Source organism: Mesocricetus auratus, unplaced genomic scaffold, assembly GCF_017639785.1.
Source record: "Mesocricetus auratus isolate SY011 unplaced genomic scaffold, BCM_Maur_2.0 Super-Scaffold_100691, whole genome shotgun sequence".
NCBI classification, from domain to species: domain Eukaryota; kingdom Metazoa; phylum Chordata; class Mammalia; order Rodentia; family Cricetidae; genus Mesocricetus; species Mesocricetus auratus.
The window spans coordinates 15,680,893-15,704,372 of NW_024429267.1; the positions used below are offsets into that span (position 1 = coordinate 15,680,893).

The 23,480-nt window shown below is 37.9% G+C and overlaps 1 protein-coding gene across 1 annotated transcript in view; it reads right to left on the minus strand.

Moving 5' to 3' along the window:
• Window positions 1-23,480, minus strand: part of Gfral (GDNF family receptor alpha like) — a 54,393-nt gene that overhangs the window by 5,075 nt on the left and 25,838 nt on the right. The window contains exons 5-6 of the mRNA XM_040739632.1: window positions 23,050-23,380; window positions 19,625-19,875 (exon numbers count right to left, since the gene is read on the minus strand). Of these exons, the coding sequence (XP_040595566.1) occupies window positions 19,625-19,875; window positions 23,050-23,380 (582 nt within the window). The remainder of the gene's footprint in view (window positions 1-19,624; window positions 19,876-23,049; window positions 23,381-23,480) is intronic.

The window sequence follows — 23,480 nt, forward strand, 5'->3', positions numbered from 1 at the left end:
CTAAAGTACACTTAATTATAAACGTTGCTGAATTAATTCAACTTATATCTTTTGAAAATGCCTTGACTTCAAAATTTAAGTATAAGGATATGTTACTTTGGAAAAGATATTTTATTTGTGTTTTCACAGAAAATGGAAAGCTGTGGATTCCTTCCAGGCTTCTGTGGTTTGATGAACCAAGACCCCGGAAGCAGTGGCCCAAGTGATTCAACATCTAAAACAGCTACCCTGAAACTAAGGACTTATGCAGGTTTCTGAGTTTCTGTCATGATCCCCATGGTATGAACAGTGCCCCCTTCCAGCACGAAGCATTTTGGAAATTAATATAGCTTCCTGTGTGTTCATTGGGGACTGATGCGGCTCTGGAACCAGGCTGGCGGGAAGGCTTCTCTTTCCCATCTTGTTTATAAGCTTAACCAACATTGGGATAGGGATATGCTGCTTGGACAGGTTAGATATGCAAACATGCAGACAGGATATCCAGTACAGGTGTTTGAACAGGTGGATCAAATAGCCATTAAGGCTTAGAAATCATTGCCAAATTAAGGAAAAGTGAGTGGAAATCTTGGCACCTGGTGGCTGCGAGTGGAAAATGCAAGGATTATGTATTACATCTGTTTGGCATGGTATGGACAGCTAAGCAGGAAGGTGTCAGAACAAGGTTTAATAGAAATACTTGAGAAAATCAGCCAACAGACAGAAAAGAAGACAACAGTTCAGTATCCCAATTTTACAAAAGCCTCAATATTGTCTAAGTACTTGTCCAGTTTTCTTTTACAGAATTGGTCACTTGAATTTGAAAATACTTTGAAGGAGTTGAGGCTGGCGGTGGTCCATGTGAATTCCACTAGAGTGGACCTTTCCTTTGCATCGGGATTATCGTCCTGGCTGACTTCTGCAATGAACCATCTTAAGGAGTAGGTGGGTATAGGAGCATTAACAGGTCTTTTGGTGTTGGTCTCCCTGGTTTGCTTGTGGTTTCTATGTAAGATTAGAGTCACACAAAGACACAATGCTCAGGATGCGAGGCAAAGCACTGCACTCTGTGTTAGCTAACAGTGACCTAGAGAAGAGCATGTGTGATTCCATGTGGGTTTTCAGAGTCCCGCCTCTGAAAATAAAAAGGGTATCGGACGGGTCTGATGTTTGTTGGGTGGATGACACCAAGCAAAAATCAGTACAATGTCCCTGTCTATGTAGGAGATCAGACCTCTACTCTTTCCTGTTGCATTTAAAACAAAAAAGGGGGAACTGTAGATAGCTTTGAAGTGCCGCACCCTTAAGATGGCACTGGCTTCCACCTTCTGCTAGCCCGACAGCAAGTGCTCTCTGTGATAAACAACTCCTTAAGAGCCCCACCTGTATTTGGTTAAGGCTGGATATCAGGCTTGCTTCCACGCACGTGGACCTATCTGCATGTTCCACGTGGCATACTGGGGTTGGCCGCCCAAGGGTTTTTAAGCTGTGGGCGGGCACTTTCCGGGGTCAGAAGATTGGTCAGAAGATTGTTCAAGGTTCCTGAATAAACTGCTTAAAGAAGAGTCCGAGCATTGTGTCTTCCTTGCTGGTCGAGGCAGGCGCGACACCTAACTATAAGTTCTGACTATTATAAGCAACAATCTATAGTCTGTATTCAATTATGCATTATGTTTTAAAAGATCAGTATAAGCACAATACTTAATCAAGAAGACAAATATACATATCACAAAATTGACCTTGAACTTGTATCAATAAACGAGAAACTATACCAAGCATTCATTTCTGTACCAAACTCCTTTCCAAAGTAACATTTCCTTATACTTAAATTTTGAAGTCAAGGCATTTTCAAAAGATATAAATTGAATTAATTCAGCAGCATTTATAATCAAGTGTACTTTAGCAGTTGTTCCTTCCTGAGCAATTAAAAAACTGAAAAACACAATAGCATACAGTACCCAGACTTTCTGTGTATTTTCCATCTTTACGTGGCTTATTTATCTATTATTATTATTCTATTTTTTTTTTTTACTTTTATTGCTTCTTTTAAGCTTTTACTTTCAGTTCACTGCTAGCCAAACTAACAATGTTTCTTTTAAGCTTTTACTTTCGGTTCACTGCTCCGCGAACCGTTTGTCCCGCTCTCTCTTTACCTACATAGAAGAGCAAACCAACCGCTCTTGTCGCCATCCCTTTTTTACCCCGCTCTTGTCGTGGTCCCTTTTTTTGTCCCACCTTACCTTGGGAACTTACCAGAAGGAAGACGCAATGCTCGGACTCTTCTTTAAGCAGTTTATTCAGGAACCTTGAACAATCTTCTGACCTATCTTCTGACCCTGGGGAGTGCCCGCCCACAGCTTAAAAACCCTTGGGCGGCCAACCCCAGTATGCCACGTGGAACATGCAGATAGGTCCATGTGCGTGGAAGCAAGCCTGATATCCAGCCTTAACCAAAACAGGTGGGGCTCTTAAGGAGTTGTTTATCACAGAGAGCACTTGCTGTCAGGCTAGCAGAAGGTGGAAGCCAGTGCCATCTTAAGGGTGCGGCACTTCGTAGCTCTCTACAGTTAGGTACGTTAGGTTTACTAGATATACAGAAATATATTTGAGATTGATAGACAGTCTTCAAACCTTTCAAAGACCTTCAGAAAATGGCATTTAAAATGGTTAAGGTTTTTCTTAACAATGAGAAATGTCTGCTCCTGGCATCACCAATTATGTCTGAGAGGAAGATGGGCATTGAAAAAACTCGTTATGGAGTTTACTTTCAACATGCCAAGATTAGCCATTTGGGCAAGAAACTGCTCTTGCCTGGACTGCTTGACTGTTGCTATATAATCTGGATATGCAGGACCCATAGGAAAGTGACTGCTGAACTCAAACAGTCCTTCAGGGTTCCTGCTTCATGGAAGAGTCTACAAGACATTCTGCAGGACAAAGAAAAATGACTGACAGACTGCTGATACAGATGGACAGTTTGAAATTTCCTGCTTTGCTGAGAAGTGTTCCAGACACACTGTGGTCTGTGGGCTGAAGATGGATGCCCCAACGTTACAGAGGCACTTCAGGTGACTGTCCAGGCAGCACGATGTCTCTGTCAATCCTAGTGTTTATATATTATCTTTCTGTGGTCTTTGATAAAGTTGAAGGCAGATAGTTATAATTATAGTTTTCCTTAGTTATGATAAAAGATAAGCTACATATAGAACTTTGGACTCACAAGGATGGAATGGATGATATTTTCTTTAAATCTTGCTAAATGTTGATAGACAAAATACTGTAACTGTGTTCTTGCTTTATAGCTGTTCTGTTATATATAATTTGACTATGTTAAAGTTAAGACCTTTCTTTTTGTTTAGACAGAAAAGAGGAGATGATGGGTAAGTCCTGTGTATATGTCAATAAAGCACTGTTGGCCAATAGGGAAGCAAGATAGGTGGGACTAGGAGTCCAGGAGGACTCTGGGAAGGACAAACACAGGAAGTCAACATATGACCACCTTAGGGGTCAGAAGCCCAGACCCTTTTCTCCGATAAGAGAAAAATACTTAGATTAACAATTATAGGGTAAATACTTAAGTCAGAGCTAGCCAGTGAGAAACAAGCAAGGCCAACAGCTTCATAATTAATGCAGCATCTTGTATGTTACTTGGGGACTACAACGCAGCAGAGTCCAGGCGACTGGTGGGGGAAAACCAAAGCGGCTGGCAAGGAAAAGTCTTCACTCAACATTTTATGTATACAACTAAAATAATTACTAAACTGCTAGAAAAAGTAAAAGAAAATATTTTATTTGGTAAGTTTCATTCCCATGGTACACATAAACAAAATCTACAAGGTAAATGACATAAATATTATTAGATAGGATCCTAGGAAAATTTATCTTCTAGTCAGGATGCTACTTAAATCTCACTCCCTGGCAGGGTACTGAGTATTAGTAAGAAATATCAATGTTACCAAAGTTTCTTGGATACTGAAGCTCAGTGGACAGCCTTCCTTAACTTTTATAAATAGTGTTTTTTTTTAACCACAAAGCTAAACTTCGTAGAGTTGATAGTTAGCTCAATCCATATAATCTGTCTTATTTATTATAATCTACATTTTAGAGAAAGTAAATGTTTTCCTACTTAACATTATAACATTTCTGTACAATTGGTGGTAAATCTAGATTTACTTTAAAGTTATATTAAAAGCAAATTTAAATAATGTTCTCTTCAGAAATATAAAAGTTTCTATTTTTTGTTTTTCATAATTCTTCCAGACACTGGAGGTATGTTCTTGATCTCACATACCTTTTCAACACTGTGTACCACAGGTCTATGTCTTTATGTCATCACTAAGTGATTGTGTCTCAGGAAATCTCCTTGTCCCTCTATTCCCACTTTTTTGTCAGTAACATGTGTTTTCACTATCTTCAGAAAATTCCATCTTACTCCATTCAAGTATCCAGAATCAAGTGTTTCATACAAGCTGTTACATCGAAATTTTTTTCAAGATTACTTAAAGTTGGCCTGCCATTTTCCCTTTATTTTCTACAATTGGCTCTTCCTACTATCTCTCATGTTTAAATGTCAGAGTGGTATAAAATTCAGTACTAAAAACATGGTCTTAAGCAAATTGCAGGCATGTCCAGCTGTCTTTGTTTATACTTGTTTGCATATCATACAACCAGCATTAACACCATCCCAAATTTACATTTCCTTGCGTGAAACTAATTTCATTGTATTTTTTGTCTCAGTAAATGATATCATTCAGAAAATCTACAAAGAATCCTTACTCTTCCTCCTCTCAATCATGTGACATATTAGCCTGTTACTTGTGCTGATCTTACCAAAACATGTCAGAATTCTACTCTCAATTTTTATTTACTAAATAAGAACCATCTTCATATTTCATCTGAATCTCTCTGATAAATATTCCCAGCATGGTCAATTTATCTTCCTATTTCTGATCTTTCTTGCCTTTAATCAACAGGAAACAGAATGATCTATTTCAAAACCAAATAGTGTATCATTCTTTTTAAACCCAGGAACTCCAAAATGGTTAGGAACTCCTACATGGACTATGGATATTTCAGTACAACAACTCTTCCTTGCCTGTTGTATTCTAGCTCTCCCTTCTTTTCCTCCCTTTCCTATCCCCCTCCACCCTTCCCTTTCTTGCTTCATTGCTTATCAAACATGTGGCATTTATTGCTGGGTCATTTGACGTTTGCTCTTGCCTCTTTCTGGAGCAGACTTCTCTTTCAAATGCCCACTCAAAGAGCAGCTTCCTGGAGAGATCTTCCTGAGCCATTTTAATGAAGTGGATCCATTGTCACCTATTTCAGAAATATGATTTCAAAAGGCACAGTATTTTAAAAGATTTTAGGAGACGGCATTTTTAAACTATTTTCCAGGCAACACTAGGTCTGATACATTTACACACTAGAAAATATAGGGTGCCAGAAGAAAGCAATTTAAAAAAATTCTGTTCCAAGACAACAAATCATATACTGTTCTATGAGACAAGTGTTTCTCAGTGTGCAGTGTGTGTGTGTGTGCATGAACATATGTCCAGCACATATGTTAGAACACAATGTTGTAGAGCCAGTACTTTCATTCCAACTTTATGTGGGTTACAAGAATCAAACTGGGGTCATTAGGCCTGTGCAGCCAGTTCTTTCACATGGTGAGCACTAGAGCTGGCCCTTAAAGAGTGGGCAGTTAAAAACTTGAAAAAGAACATAAGTCTGTGTCTCAAAGCAAGGGTTGTCCTGAAAGGCTTGTAATCCCTTTAGGTAAATCATTTTATTTTTAAAATACTGGGATTTGAGCAGTTAGAGTCAACAACCTAAGTTACTTCCATGTCTCACGAACTCTCACAGGGTATTGTCCTTTGTCTGTTGACAGCAATAATAAGGAACTGGAAAACTTTAGTACACTTGTATTACTAACTTTTCAGTGGGAGACAGTGAGTGCATTGAATTTAGAGAACCAGAAATGTGGACTGTCAGTTTTCAGAGACCTTCCCACAGGTTCCTGTGATGCTATACTATTTATGATTTAATAAAGATTTCCTGAAGGATCAAAATGCAAAGCCAGCCATTCTAGTTAGCTATAGATGCTGGGCAGTGGTGGCACACACCTTTAATCCCAGTATTCAGGAGACAATTGTAGATGCATCTCTGTGAGTTCAAGGCCACTTAGGGTTATACAAGATTGAATCAGTATAGAAGAGAAACAGCTCACACAAAGGTGATCTCAGCACTTGGGATCCCATGCCTTTATCCCCAGCTCTAGAGTTGTGTGTAAGGTAGGAGCAGATATTTAGTCTGGGTCATTTTAGTCTCCAGCCACTTTCGGGCAATTAGTCTCCAGCCATGTTGAGGGCAGGATTGCTGCAGCCTGGGTAAAGGTAGGAGCTACAGGCTTGGCTTCTTTACTTCTCTCATCTTCAGCTTGAAGCTTGAACCCCAATATCTATCTCCAGGCCTTACTTTTGTGTTACAGGTTTCTCTATAGAATATTTTTAATTATGCTCATAAAGGTCATTCTATAGAAATATAAATATTAAAGTTTTGGAGAAAAAAATCCTAATCAGTTAGAACCACTTGTGGTTGTTCACAAATACTTTTGTCTATATCACAAGATAGTAGATTTTCTGTAAATACATATTTTCTAACTATTCTTTCACTTTACGTAAGCCTATAAGTATATAGTGAAAATTAGAAATAAAATAAGTTACATCACTATAGATAACAGAGTTATTGAAGCATGGGGTAACATGCCAGTCATTGGTGTCTTGCACTGGCCTAAAGGTCTCCTGCTAGTTTGCTAAATGTTTGGCTTGTACTAATTTTTATTTTGCTTTTAAGTCTTTTGTATCTAGTTAATCATTCTACTAAATTAATGTAATACTTTTTAGCTAATAATGAAGATTAAGCAAGGCAGAGTATGCAGTATAAAGTAGAAGCCATGTTTTTCTCTTCTTCAGACAAATATGTTTTGATAGTAGTTACACTTTAGTATTAATTATGGACTATTTAAATATGAGGATTCACAATCCTATCCTTACAGGTTTTGAATTAATAGTTCAAAAGTGAATTGGACATAAAATCCTAGGATGTTTACAATTTAAAACTCTCTCCTGATACTCTCAGGGCAGTCAGAATAGATAAGTTTGAAAACACATGGTTAGGGAAGTAAAAGAAAACAATTATGCCAAGTTGGATGGGAGAATTCTTGTAAGATCCAACCCCACCAAGAACTACAGATATTAATCACCACTGAGAGCTGAAGAATCAGTCTGCTTCAGGGTAATTCAGTCCTAAGTAGTCAGCCCTAAACACATATGATATGAGGGGTACAAAATAAAATCAGTAATTTGTATTTATAAATATATAAATAACAATAATAATAAAGAATAAGAAGCAATGAATTTGAGGAGTAGGGGGAATGGGAAGAATTGGAGGGAGGAGATAGGGGCAATTATATATATATAAATTATTCAGTATTGATGTCACAAAAATAAAATATTAAATGAGAAATTGTTATAAGCCATATAAACCTCTCATCCTGGTAAGCTAGTGAGATAAGGCAGGAACGGGCAGAGAAAATGTCTGGGTTTATGGTTATTACATATGGGAGTCAAAAAACATGTAATTGGTAGAGAAATGTAATCAGACATGGGGCAGTAAGACTTCAGCCAGCACGGAATCAGCAGGAGATGGCACTCTGTTGAAAACTCTTTAGAGTCTGGCAGTATTTAAATACTAAAAACAATTAAAAGAAACAATATGTCCATTGTAGGATAGGAGTGCTGGAATGAAACAGTGAAAGAAACTGACTGGATCAAAGCAGGCATGGAAAAGTGTTGGAAGTAGCTATTAAGGCTGTAGACATATGCTTCATGTACATTTTCAAGGTAATAACTACCACATGTAGCATACACAAAATACCATTTTAAGGTTTAGACTGTCTGCTCCAGTAGGAGAAGAATGACTAAAGATGAGGGGGCTGAATCATGGTGACCTAGATACTTATAACACCACCAGAAAAACTTCATTTGCAGAACCCCATAACACATCACAGTGGGTCAGTATGGCCAATTGCCCCTTGAAGACAAGCCTTGTGATTTATATAGCCTTTCAGGCTGTCAGGGTGCCTTGCCTCCCAACCAAAGTAGACATAACCAGAAACTAGTGAACTCAAGGGTCTTATGTAACTGAGTTGTTTTGTAAGTCCCCAACATAAGCCTCTGGAGAGTTTATATCCACCAAACCCAGGTACTGATGCAACAACAGAATATAAACCCAACTTTTATAAACTTGAAGAATATTCATGGTGAGGAAAGTTTAGGCAGCCTTGGTGGTAAACCAAAACAAAAACAACCGGCAAAGCAAAGAACCCCTTGCAACATAAAGAGAGGAAGTAGAAAGAGATGAAGAGAAGGTGTCTGTATCATAGAGGCACACTGTTTAAACATCGCTAAGAATTTGCACAGGTCATGAGGCAAGTTTATACCACTCACGCTATTTTATCTAATTTGAAAGCTGATTGGCTGAGAGTAATGAATGAAGAGAATAAAAGCAATTTGAGTGCTTTTACAGTTTACAAGGTAGTGAGGTGAATTTTGGATATTCTTGCAATGAATGCTCTTAATGTTGTAAGGATTTTGATGGGCTCATGAAAAGAACTCCAACAGAAAATTTGAAAGCCTGATACTAATGAAGATTAAGTATTTAACATTCCCAGTGAATTCCTAGCAAAGCCTTACTTGTTGCTTACTGGCCTCATCAAAGAGGCTTAATTTGTCTAAGTACCAAGCATCCTTTTCTATTGAAGTTTCCCATTTTAGATAATATCCCAGAGTGTAGGTGCCAGAGCAGTAACTATTAAATGCCCACATGTGGTGTTATGAGAAGAGTCTGATGCCATTATGTTACTGTCACATGAATACTTGGCTTTTAAGCTAGGAATACACACACTCACAATAAGTGGCTTTTATGACTTCACATACACAACCCTGATGCACAGAAAGAATAGAGGAGAGATTGCTTATTTTATTCAGGCTTGGCATGAACTTCATCCCCAATTATAGACTATAAGGGGACTAGATGAAGCCAATGAAAGCATAGGCTGGAAAATGGAAAAAGATAACACAATGCCTTCACATAATAAAGACTGTTATTGTTCAAATTGTAACAATATTGTTTTGGTTTCTTTCTTATTTCCCTCCATGATCTTAAATGTTTCTGTCCTCTATAGTGATGCCAAAATGTGAGCTGTCTCACTCATCAGTGGCAACTCTTTAATCTTTCTTTTTTTGGCATAACCACACAGCCAAGGTAGTCATGGATGATTCATGCATCATTTCATGCTTGGTGGCAGACTTTTCCTTCTCCCCTAAAAACACCTAAGCCTTTAAGAGCAGAGTTGGGAAAAAGCAAAGGTTGGAGACAGATGTTCTCCTGTTGTTCCTGTTGAGGGTTTGTATATTTCAGCATTTCCAGATTTGAGCCGTGTGAAACATTTTTTGCAAAATAAGAAGCCAAGCCAAATTCATTGGGTTTCAGGTCTGCAGACAAAATGTGAACCAGCTGGATTTGATTGGTAACGTTTGTGTGCAAGGAAACTTAGTGGCAAAAATAAAGCCAACATTTTTCCAAACTGGAATCAACGTGTCTTTGGGCTATCCCTTCCATCTATCTTCTCTGGAGAGAACTTTGAATTTTGAAAGGACCTCAAATAAAATGGGCCAGATAATTCCTTAGAGTATCTATTTGGAATGTTTGCCAACAAAAATAATAAAGAAAACCAAGGGAGCATGTTGTCTCTCATAGTCAAAATTCAGAGGTAAGAAGGAACAAGATCTCTACTCAACCTGGATTCAAGTTGGTCAGAGCATGTCTCCTCTGCACGTACTTTCAAAAGTAAAACTAAGAGGCATGCTCACACTGACTTAAATCCATAAACATAGATAGCAAAATCTGCCAGTAGCAGCACATAATGGCAAACTCACTGAGTTTGCAGATGGCAAAGCTTTATCCCATATTCTAAGTAAGCTTAGATGGAAATTATGGTATTTCTTTAATTTGTTTTCATTCCCCTGAGACAGAGTTTCTTTATGCAGACGTGGCTGTCCTAGAACTATCTCTTTAGGTCAGACTGGCCTCGAACTCATAGAAATCCACCTGCTGTGCCTCCCGAGTGCTGGGATTAAAGGTGTGTATCACCACCACTCAGCTTACAATGTTTCTTATACAAATGTAGGCAATATAGATTTAAACATGTAACAGAAGCAACAAGCATGCTTATGAAATAGGACAAAATATTTACAGTAATTTTTATAGTTTTAAAAATAAAGCAATAAAAGGTAATCTGAACTAGAGAAGACCCATTTTACTCCAAAGAAAGAAATGATGTAATTTTTTCAAAATTTTATCTAGTCTTTGGAAGGAAATGCTCTGGGCTGTTTGTCTATTATGGTGCTCCAATGCAGATGATAGCAGCCATGACCGTAGTATCTCATCAAACTGCAAGTGTTACCATGGCAATTATGGTATACTCAAATCTCTCAGACTGTATTTTGGGTGTGCAAACAAGTAATACTAGCTGGCTGATAGGTGCACTTCTCATCCAAGCTCAATTTTACAGTGACAATACATATTGTGCACAATTTATTTCCCTTACATTTCTTTATCACAGCCCATCACCAGAGGGCATCAGGGCAGGAGCTCGAGGCAGGAACCTGGAGGCAGGAACTGATGTAGAGGTCATGGAGGAATACTGAGCAAGGAGTACTTGCTCACTCATGGTTTACTCAGACTTCCCTATTATGCCTCCCAGACCACCTGCCCAAGGATGATAATCTGGATTCTGTCACTTTAATTATCAATCCATAAAAGGATTTAAATGCTAATTCTATGAAGGAATTTTCTCAATTAAGATTCTGTCTTTAGCTAGACACTTTGTCCTAATTATGGGAATAATCAACCAAGAAGGCATTACAATCCAAAACATGGATGCAATGAACTAGGAGTTAAATGATAGTATTAATAAGATGAAATTCATAGAAATCTACAGAACCTAACTATCACACAATATGCATTCTTCTCAGGAGCCCATAAAAATTTTCTATAAAATAGATTCCAAGCTGGAATATAAAACAAATCTCAGAAAATAGACAAAACTGATGTAACTTCAGGTTATTTTCCCTAACCATGATTCAATTAGCTCAAAATCAATAGGAAAAGTAATTTAGAAATTACAAAAACTCATGGAGATTAAATAATGCACTAAGGAAAGATGAATGAAGAAATCAAAACAGGAAAAAATTAAATTTCTGGAAATAAATGAAAACAAAAACGCAAGATGCCAGAACTCTGTGGGACACACTGAAAGTAGTCCTCTGAAGGAATGTTATTAAACTAAGTACTTATGTTAAAAAATTAATTGGAGCACAAATAAATAGCTTAAGGATGCATCTCAAGAGCCTAGAAAAATCAATAAAAAGCCAAACCCAAAACCAGTAGATAGGAAGCATGCAGGGCAAAAAAATTAAGTAGAAACAACAAAAACAACAACAACAAAAAAAATTCAAAGAATAAATGAAATTAAGAGCTAGTTTTAATGAAAATATAAACAAGATTGATAGACACTTAGTCAAATTAGCCAAAACAAGGAAAGAAAAGATACAAATTAATAAACTTATAGATTGGTAGGGAGCACTGCAACAGGCACCATAGAAGATGGTAAGAGAATAGAATACCTAGGATATAAAAACAAACAATTAAGTTGAAAAGCTGAAAAGAAATCAATGGATTTTTGGGCACATCTAAACTATCAAAATTAAGCCAAGAGGAGATCAACAACTTAAACAGACCATAACAAGTAAGGAGATAGAAACAGTAATAAGATACCTTCAGACTATAGAAAAAGCCTAGGTCCAGGTAGCTTCATAGCAGAATTCTACCAGATTTTGACAGAACTAAAATCAATATTTGCCAAATTATTAAAAAATTAGAAGTAAAAGGATCATTTCCAAACTTCTATACAGTTGTTGTTACTCTAATTCCAAAGCCTGGTAAAGATACAACAAAGAAACAGAATAAACCAATATATTTTATGATTATATATGTGACAATTTTTTAAAATGTGTAAACAGTGTTGTGGAATATTATTTTAACTATGTAAAAATGTATTACATTTGTTTATGCTGCATGTGTTTAACTATGTAAAGATGTGTTGCATTTGTGTCACCTAGCCTGCCTAAGGCACCTGATTAATCTACTAAAAAGCTAAATGGCCAATAGCTAGGCAGGAGAAGGTTAGGTGGGACTAGGAGCCAGAGAGAACAATTAGGCAGAGAAATCCAGGCTAGAGAGAATGAGGGAGAAAGAGAGGGACATGCCTGGGACTAGCCAGACATAAGAAGCAGTGAAAGTAAAATATACAGAAAGAGAGAAACTTATAAAGCCCAGAGGCAAGACGTAGATAAAGAGAAACAGGTTAAGTTATAAGAGCTAGTGAGATAAGTATGAGAAGATAAAGCCAAGCATTCGTAACTAATATGTCTTCATGTCATGACTTGGAAACTGGTTGGTGGCCCCCCAAAAAAGAAAGCCTGCTACAAAACTGAAAACATTGTTTTAGTTTGCTTTCATATTGCTACAATAAACACCATGGTCAAAAGAAACCCAGTGAGTCAAAGCTTTATTTCACTTTATGGCTTACATTCTATTATGAGGGTAAGTCAGGACAGGGACTTAATGTAAGAACTTAGAGACAGGAACTAAAGCAGAGACCATGGAGGAGGTCTGCTTACTGGCTTGTTTCCAATGGATCACTCAGCTTGGTTTTCATACAATACAAGACCATCTGCCTATGGTAACTCTGGCTATGCTCCACACACTTGCTTCCATGCCAGTCTAATGGAGGCATCTTCTCAGTTAGTGCCCCCTCTTCCCAATGGCTCTAGTTTGTGTCAAGTGACAAAACTAACCAGCATAATGACCTACCCCAATCATGTTGACTTTATTCTGAGATGCAGATATGGCTTAACTTAAGCAAATCAATAAATATATATTAAAGACTATATATAAAAGACAAACCCACAGGCAGCATCGCCCTAAATGGAGTAAAACTAGAAGCAATTCCATTAAATCAATGAGAAAGGGCTGTCCACTATTCCCACTCTTTTTCAATATAGCACTTGAAACCCCAGCTAGAGCCACACATGGAAAACAAAAGAAAGAAAAAGAAAACCAAAGGGTACAAAGAAAAAAAGAAGTCAGATGATATTTATTTGCAGATGATATGATAGTCTCTTATTTACGGTTTCTCCATGACCTTCCACATCACAGTCAATCACAGAAGGAAGCCAGGGCAAGAACTCAAGGCAGGAACTGAATAGAAATCATGAAGGAATGCTGCTTACTAGCCTGCTTTCTTATAGTATACAGGACCACTGGTCCAGGAATGGTACCATCTACAGTGAATGGGGCCCTCCCATCTCAATCATTAATGAAAACAATGTGCCATAGACTTAACTACAGGCCAATATTATGAAGGCATTTTCTTAGTTAAGATTCCCTCTTCCCAAATATGCCTATGTTTGCAGTAAATTGACAAAATGTAGCCAGCACAGATAGGATACATAATAGAGTCCAGTGATTCCACCAAAGTACATATGATCAACATGTTCAACAAAGTCATAGGACACCAAGTTTGCTTACAAAACCAAGTCACTTTTTTATACAGAAATAACAAGTGTGCTGAGAAGGAAACCATGGAATTAGTTCAATTTACATTAGCCTCTACAACACTAAAATATGTAACTAAGGAAATGAAAGATTTCTTTCTTTTTTTTTTTTTTTTTCGAGACAGGGTTTCTCTGTGGCTTTGGAAGCTGTCCTGGAACTCGCTTGGTAGTCCAGGCTGGTCTCGAACTCACAGAGATCTGCCTGCCTCTGCCTCCCGAGTGCTGGGATTAAAGGCGTGTGCCACCAACGCCCGGTGGAAATGAAAGATTTCTACAATGAAAATTTAAATCTCTGAAGAAAGAAATTTGGGAAGACACTGGAAGATTGAAAAATCTCCCAATGCTCATAAATTGGTACAAGTAATATTGTGAATGAGGCTTCCAGGCTACACATACTACATCTCAAATTATACTACAGAACCAGAGTAATAAAAACAGCATTACACTGGCAAATAAACTGAACAAACATGTAGGTCGATGAATAAGAACAGAGACCCAGACTTGAGGACACACAAACACACAACAGCAATCTCCTAACATAATGACCTAAAAAAAAAACTATTCAGTGTTTTTAGCAGTCAGGGAAATGCAAATTACAACTATATTGAGATTTAATCTTGCCAGAATCAAAATAGCTGAGATTAAGATGACAAATGACATCAAGTGCTACAATTGCTGTGGCTGCTGGGGATGCATAGTGGTGGCTCTGATATGAAAATCAGTATATAGAGTAGGCAGAAAGCTAAAAATAGATCTTCCAGGAAAACAAGTTTATTACCATTCCTTAGCATATATCTGAAGAACTTCACGGCCTACTACAGAAATACTTGCTTGCCCATGTTCATTGATGCTCTATCCACCATATGTAGGAAATAGAAACAACTTAGATGTTCATAAACTGACAAATGAAGGGGCAATGTTAGCTGCCGGGGAAGGAAAGCTATCAATGGCCATACCCAACTATGAATCCTATGAATGGAGATGCAGGAGTTGTGGTGGGAAGGGAAGAGAGGATATGGTGAAAAATTTTGTATTCATTTATGAAATTGTGGGGGAAGGGTATAAAAAGTAATTAATACTTTTGAAATGATTTAAAAAACTATAAACCTGGGCCTGGTGGCACACATTAGGGAGACTGCAGATTTCTCAGAGTATGAGGCCAGTCTGAGATTTTCTCAAGAAGATTTAGTGTGCCTTGTCTCAGAAAGAACTAAAATTTTTCCCTCAAAACTATATTGGGGTTAAACCACCAAACATTTACAGTGCAGTGATTACAGTCCCAATTTGCAGTGAATGTTTCCACAAAATATGTGAAACTCAAGGTACTCTATCTTGCTACATTCAAATCCTACTTCTCTCAAAGTAAAAGACCTAACATTTTAAAATATAATTTTGTAGACAATAAATGTATTTCTGTTTGGTTTTAGTTGAACACATGCTGTACTGTTGCTCAACTGTAACACTGTATTTTAGAGGCCACTTCTTAAGGTTTGCCGAAATTATCATCTGCCAACAACATCACTGTGACAGTGCCAAGCCTATGGATTTCTGTGGTTTTCCATATTCCTCAAGTTTATACTGAATCATTGTTCACTGAGTTCCAGATACTCCCCATGAATTAACTCTGTAATTTTTTGTGACAGCATTCTGGTTTAGAGATGATGAAGATCATGCCCAATAGAGACATGCTGGTGTTGTGTTGCCTCTCCAAAGCCACACTCTGCACTAAGTTCTATTAATTTCCACACATGACAGTCAACCATTAAGATTGTTTGTGTTGAACGTAGTTTGTAATCCACATTTAAAAGCTGGCCTGAAAAGAAAGAAAGTAGAAGAAGGGTCTCTGTTTATATTTTAGGTTTGAAAGCAAATAAAAGTTAAAAAACACTGGTTTTCTCATGAGGTCCAAGCCCAAAAAAACATTTGGAATTCTAAGTCTATAAATTAAAATACATTAAAGGGAAAACTTACAGAATTTACCGTGGCTATACATTTCTACATTGATTTGTAACTGAATTCATTTTAAAGAAATGGTTTGTTTGTTTTTATTATTCTTTTTATTACTAACTTAAAATATGCATGCTTGATCTCTAAAAAACACAAAAGCCTTTTTAAATAATGAAAACAAGATCCTAGAGGAATAATCACAGAGTTCTAAGGGGAAAAACATAAATTTATAAGTGAGTGACTATGAATTTGATGACCTACAAATTCACCATGGAGCCACTTTAATCCATAAAATACAACATATTTGAATGCTTAGCAACTACATAATAAATATGAATATAGACTAGAGAAAGTCTATTGAATGTTCCTTGAAAACCAGAAGACTATTTTAGCACCTGGACTGAATTTGAAGGAAACTAAACTTGAATTAGAGTTTTGTGTAGACACCAAGAAAAAGTCAGTGGTTTTGGCTTGTTCAAGTGGTTTATTTAAAGACAGAACTTAACATAAAGTTCCTGGAACAGTGCCTTATGATTTGGCTATAAGAAATGGTCGTTTGTGTGTATGTGTGTGTGTGTTTGTGTGTGTGTGTGTGAGAGAGAGAAAGAGAGAGAGAGAGAGACAGACAGACAGACAGACAGACAGAGACAGAGACAGAGACAGACAGACAGACAGACAGACAGACAGACAGACAGACAGACAGGAATGGAAATGTCTTTCACAGTTCATTTTGCTCATTATTTTATTTCTAGTGTATAATCTTCCTTCTCAGTTAGGCCTTGATTTCATGACACTAAAAATTAAGACACACATTTTAAAAGTTAAGTTTGAGCCTGTATTAATTCATCTTCACAGGCTTTATTGTTCTTAAACGTACAAATTTTTATGAGTACAGAAAAATGTACAATGATGCACTCCACACCATCCTACATGCATAGGTGGGCTTAAAAGACTGTCTCTGCACTGACTGATGGAATAGGATTCTGGATCTAGACCTTCACTTGGAAAGAATCAGGTAGATGTTGTCAGGCATCTATCTATTGAATGCAGACAAATGTGATAAATAAAACTGTTTTACTAGCACCTTGATGTCTATGGCGATGAAGAAATGGGGTTATAAAATGAAACTAAATGCTAGAGCATGGGATGGCCAGAATAGTTGTTTTCTTAAGAATAAGTATTCACTTAATACATAAAGCACCCAATATTTTATGAAAGTCAGCTGGATGTAGATATCTATTTAAAACAATATTCTTCCATCTCTGTCTGATCCGGTAAATACAGCCAACACATAGGCAGCTTAGGCGATGTACACATTTAAGAACATAACTACATAAGCATAGTGGTTTATCTGCCATGCTGACATGGTTCCAAGTATTGCCTTGAAATAGACAATACTTAGAATTTAGAAAAGTAGATCAGTGGAAAAGAACAGTGTTAGAAAACAAAGAGAGCTAGTGTTTGCATTCCAGGGAGCTGGTGTAATCTGCACTTGTTAACTCCTGGTTCTTTTGCTTTAAAATTTTGAATTGAAAATTTCTGGCTTAAGATGAAGCATAAAAGATTGAGGTTTTTAATTGGAAAACATTAATATTAGAAGATTCTAACAAGGGAAAGAAAATTGATTGCATTTAGGATAGGGCTGCCACCTAGATGACATATATACTGCTTTGTTCTCTCTTCTATGGATTTATTGGTTCACTCTTTCATTTGTTGTTTAGAGTGACTTGTGTATCCATAGTTGTCTGGTGGCATTAGGCAAAATATACACCTGAAGATTTGCATGAGTTTGCTCTTAGTAGCCTTGCCTTTTTCCCATGCTGACATTTTTTATTCCCAGAGATGCTTCTTGAGTATAGAAGAGGTTCTGGGACCTAACACTGGAGACTAAAGTTTCCCACATGTGGGTAAGACCAGTGGTTCCTAAACTTGGCTACAATCAGAGTCATCCAGGTGATATTGGTTTTATATAAGAAATTCTACAAGTATTTCTGAGGATGTTTCAAGTTTGAGAACAAAAAAAATCAATGTCTATTAATTCCCTTTGGCTTGGAGCTGTGTTTGTGGCTATCAGGGTCTTCATAATAACAAAATTATTATTCCACATAAATTGGGGGAACTTCTGTGAACACTTAGTAGAAAACCTTGAAAATGTATATAGTCTTTGTGAGTATGAAAAGAAAATCCAAAAACAAAACCCTGGAAGTCCAATTAATAAACTTGTTTTTAAAACAGTTCTGAGTTTTTTTGGTTTTTATGAGACAGGGTTTCTCTGTATTGTTTTGGAGGATGTCGGTCCAGCCTGGCCTCGAACTCATAGAGATCTCTGCCTCCTGAGTGCTGGGATTAAAGGCATGCACCACCACTGCCCGGCTCAATAGTTTTTAAAGTAGTGTGTTTAGAAGCCATGCATTGCTCACTATATAATAGTTACTTGATACACTGAATTTCTTTCTTAGTGTGGTGTACAGTCTCTGGTAAACTCTCCTAGGATAATTACATGACACATCTGTCTGGGAGGACATACAGCCTTCATACAGAGGCCAGTAATTCTATGCAACAAGAAAGGGAGATTCAACATCCAAACAACCCATAGTTCAGAGAGGAAGTTTTACTACACAACACGGATGACATTATAAATTGACTATTCTACATTAGCATTGTATGAGGTTTTCCAATAAGAATGGTGTCTTGAGATAGGAACAGAGAGGAGAGGAACTAAAATATTAACTCTCTAATATTGAGTAAAGTTGACTGTAGGCCATGAGTAATAAGACTGATCAGTGGCACAATCCTTCCAATTACAAAAGCCCCGTCAAATCCAGTGCATAGAACAATGTATAAGAGGGTAAGGTGCTGAAACAAGAAACACAGCACGGGTAACTTCTTTGGACTAGATGGGTGCAAGGCTAAGGACACCAGGTAGAGACAGCTCTCTTTCTGGAAAACTGACTGTCACTGGCAAGAGTGGAATGACAGCAGACAGAAACACACATGAGCTGGTATGTGCTATGAGCTGTTTTCACAAAACAGTTTGGGAGTCTCAAGAGAGTGATGCCAGAGTAGTGGACCCTAACTAAGCCCCAGGCACAAATTTCAGTTTTCTTTGCCCTACACTAAAGATATACCTAAAATATATATGTATATTTTCCATCTTATCACTAGAGGTTGATCAGCAGATTTGCTAAGTCTAAGGGGAAGAAAAATAAATCAAAGTAAAGAGCTACTTCACAGACAGGACAGCTTAAATCATAGCTTTTCAAATTAATAAACTCTGTTGAGCCCATCTTGACTATGCTCATCCTTTTGCAGCTTGTTCCCACAGTCTTTCTGAGATTAGCATGTGACTTGCTTTGTTCACTGGTATATTTGCAGTATGACAGTAGGAGATACTTGATAAATACCTGTGTATCTGGTTTTAATCACTAGGAGTTCTGCTGTACTATGTAGCAGTCACCGGCTATCTTGCTACAGGGAACACTAGAGGAGAACTATGCAGTGCTAGCCAGCAACATTTGCTAAATTCCATCTTGGTCAATCCAGTCTCAGTAGAACCATGAGGTGTTATCAATACATGATCAAATCTAGACAAAAGTGTCAATACAATGCACCCAAGATGAGTGTATAAAACTGTTTGGGTAAGTGACTAAATGGTTAACAATCTGAGGTCAGTGTATGGAGTTGACTTGTTACATAACTACGAATAATGGATATGAAACCTTTTTTGCTTTTCATATAAAGTCAATAAACCATAATCACTAGTAACTTATCAACTTAAAAGCATGTCACTTTCTGATAAATGAGGAAAAAGCAAAACCAGAACATAACCAAAATAGTAAATACAAATTGTCTCTATGAGCATTTTGGTGGTGGTTGTCTGGATTACCTTTTTGGGGGGGGAATAGAAAAACAAGATAGATATGTATGTAGATATATAATCTTTTAATTGGATAACTTACTAAAACACGACTTGCTCTGAAGCATGTGCTGGAAAGTCATGCACAAAGGCTCTTCGTTCTGTGTGATGCTCCTGCAAGCGCATGGCACTTGGAGGACTGTCCCAAAGGTCCCTAGGTAGGCGGCCCTGCAGCTATCACTCCCAGAACAAGTAAGGTCTTGCTTGCCCAATGTGCTGATGCAGGTCTCGTCCTCATGGCACTTTCCTGTCACGTGGGGCCAACATTCTGACTGGAATGTTCCATAGAGTGTCCTAGAGAAAAATTGAAGAACTGGAATTAGCCTATGGATAGAGTGATTTCATGATAATCTGTGATTATCTCTCACCTAGATAAACACTGGCATGGGGGAAGATGAACTCTAGGTCCCAGTACAAAGCTAACTTTGTACTTCCGCTGTCACTATAGGGAATACAGAGAGAAAAAAGAAACAGTAAAACTGTAAATTACTGTCCTTTCATAAGAATTTCCCTTATTTCTATTTTTATCACAATTGGTGATGATTTGTAGTATAAACTCAATGAGAGACTTATTAAAAACCTTTGAACCTCATATGATTTTGGAGTTAACATTTGGACACTGTCCCCCACCAGAAAAATTCAAATAAGGCACCTCCAATCTAGTTTTCCTACACAATGAAATGTACTTTATTCTTTTCCCATGCTCCTAATTATACCAAATAGAATTTACTGAATTATTTTGACATTTTTTTTCTTGGGCAGCAAGAACTAAGACTGGGAGTCATGCCTTCCCAACTGAGATCTCACAATATCTTTTTTTTTTGTCTTTTTTTAAAGACAGGATTTCTCTGTGTAACAACCCTAGCTGTCCTGGAATTAGCTCTGTAGACCAGGCTGGCCTCTAACTCACAGAGATTTCACAATTGCTAACAACCTGTCCTGTCACCTTACCAGATGAGACTGAAGTCCAGACAATGATGGGTTAGTTATGGGTGGGGCAACAGCTTGATTGGAGCTGCTTAGACATGAGTATTCTACTTAAATTTTAATATCTCTTCAGCCTCCCCAAAGATGGACTTGGAAGTGGGGCATTTCACTGTATCTCTTCTTTGCTCTTCCCAGTGAAGCCACTTTAACTAAGTCTCCTTTTAGCTTTTTTTCTAGTATTAACTTAACTCCTTTAACTGACTTATTAAGACCAAATGACTGAACATGGCTTGGACACTGAGTGTGACCATTCACCCACACACACACCGCCATCAAGTTTGATTACAAAAAGTTAGGCATAGTGGCACATGACATTCTGTAATCTCAGAACTTAAGAAGCTTGAGTGGAAAGACCTAGTGTGAGACCTGTAAAAACACCTTCTCGGTTCATTCCATAGTCTCATTATTTCCTTCATTTCTTACTCATGTCCAAAACTGTCTACACAACCATGTGTTTCCAACCATTGGAAAGATGAACTCACCTTGAATATAAAATCACATGTGTCAGTGAAAACCTCAATGAGAAAACAAGAGTCAGACATACTGAACTCCTTGGTGGTCCCTAAGCATGAGTACCTACAGAGGAAGGTTGGATGAAAGTTTTAGCAGAGGACACAGATCACTCACAATGTTGCTCAAATCTGCAAGAGCCTCTCCACGGCATAGCCCCTGAGCCCTGGTGCCTTACACTGTTCATTTTCTGGCTTCCTGTTTGGTTGCTTTCCCCTTCTAGTACTCCTTCAGAGGGTGGCATGTGCGTGAATGCCGAGGGTGGCATGTGCGTGAATGCCATTGCCTTATCTTTCCTGTTGGTTTGGGTTGTGTTCTCTCAGGTAGTAACTTAAGAGAACTACTCAAGCATTTCTTTCAATTTATCAAACACTGCATTGGGGAATATTCCTTACATTGCAACTTTTTCAGTCTGTTTCTTAGACTTTTTTGTTTGTTTTCAAGGCTATAATTTAATTATGACATCTCACCCTTCCCTTTTGAAAGAGTAGGAGTTAGACGCCTTGGTAGCCAGACAGATAGGGAGACAGGCCATGGTATATTTAAAGATGGCTGGCTTCTTCAAACTGACCAACTCTAAATTCAGAGCAGAAACCCAGCCCTCAAGAAGCAATTGGAAGCTTTTGGCTTCCGGAGCCCCTCCTCTGCTTTGCACAGGGTCTTTCTCTCTGTGTGTCTGCTATATGTGTGTGCTCGCTTATCCAAAGGAACACCTTTCCTTAATGGCGATTCTGTCAGTGGTTCCTGAGAACTCCCTGCTGCTACCTGTTCCCTGACTTTTAATTCTTTAACTGGCAGAGAAAACAAACTCTACCCAGACCTCTAAACTGTATCACTTTCCTCTCTCCAGCCTCTTTTTATCTGAATATTATTCATAACTTTATATGGCCTCATTTTTTATTAACTTTCTTCATTGACTCTAGTAAACAGCAAGACAGACATGCCTAACTGATACCTAGATAGGTGCCTGACTCATGTATAATTTGAATGAACAAATAAACGACTAGCTTTTCTTTTCTTCATAACAGACAACGTGAGGATGGAGAAGAGGGGGAAGGAATCTATTTATGACATGGAGCACACGCTATCCTGGGGATACCTACATCATACTCAGAAGCACCTTGTTCCTCTCAACCCACAGACTGAGAAAGAAAGCATTTATTCTAAAGTTTGAAGAGTCACCTTTGCAAAATCAACAGCATTATTCAACACAACAGGACATGTGTGTTGGTAACCTGGCAACCTGGTAACCCAGTACTCAGGGGGCTGGGGCAGGATTGTCAACTCAAGGCTAGCCTGGTATACAGAGGAAGACCTTTTCTAAAACAATCAAATCCTAAACAACAACAGAGATTATGTAATCACATGAGTAAAAAAGTCTAGTTAATTAAAAGGTGATTGTGGACCAGTGAGATAGATGAGAGTTGGACGACAATTTCAAAAATCCTGACAAACTGCAGGACCCACATGTTGGAAGAATAGAACCAACTCATGAAAATTGCTGGCTGCATGTACTTGGATGCACACACTCAGGACAAATAAGATCTTTAAAAAGATAATGTGCTGCCAGGCGTTGGTGGCACACATTTGATCCCAGCACTTGGTAGGCAGAGGCAGGTGGATCTCTGTGAGTTCGAGGCCAGACTGGTCTACAGAGCAAGTTCCAGGACAACCTCAAAGCAATACAAAGAAACCCTGATTCGAAAAACAAACAGAAATGATATACGGGCCATCACAGTTCAACATAATGTGTTTCTTTACTCTAAAATCCCACTCTGTATTTTGCATTTGAATTTCAAAGAGGATATCAAACATGTACCACATATTCACAATGGGAATTATCTGGCTTTATTTACACCATTTTAGATGATGGTGGGAACTCCAGCAATGGAAGGAGATCAAATGTTAGGATTGGACTATAATAAATAAGGTGCCGAAATAAGAAAGCAAGGTATGTGTGTTTTTACTCACCTGCATAATTCATCATTTCGGCAAGTGTGAATTACACTGAGGCAAGTGGGGGGTGGAACTATGTTCAGTGCACATGGCTTGCTGTGAAGAGTTTCTTTGGACTGCTGACAGGGTATATCAGATTGAGCGCAGTCACAAAAAGCCAACATCTGGGCAGTGTTAAAAGGCATGTTTTGATAGAAGAACCGTATGGCTGCTTGGCAGTGTTTCACATCGCATAGATTTCCATTTGCTGAGCATGCTTTAAGGTAAAGAGCCAATTGTGCATTACAAACCACATCCCCTACGCATGCCTCTGTCACTTCCAAACAAGACTGCATCTGTCTGAATCCTGAAAGCAATAAAATGCCCAGGTCATAGAAAAATAAGCATAAAGTTGCATATATAGAACCTGCAAATAAAACTCTGGGAATTCAATAAGTTGACTACGA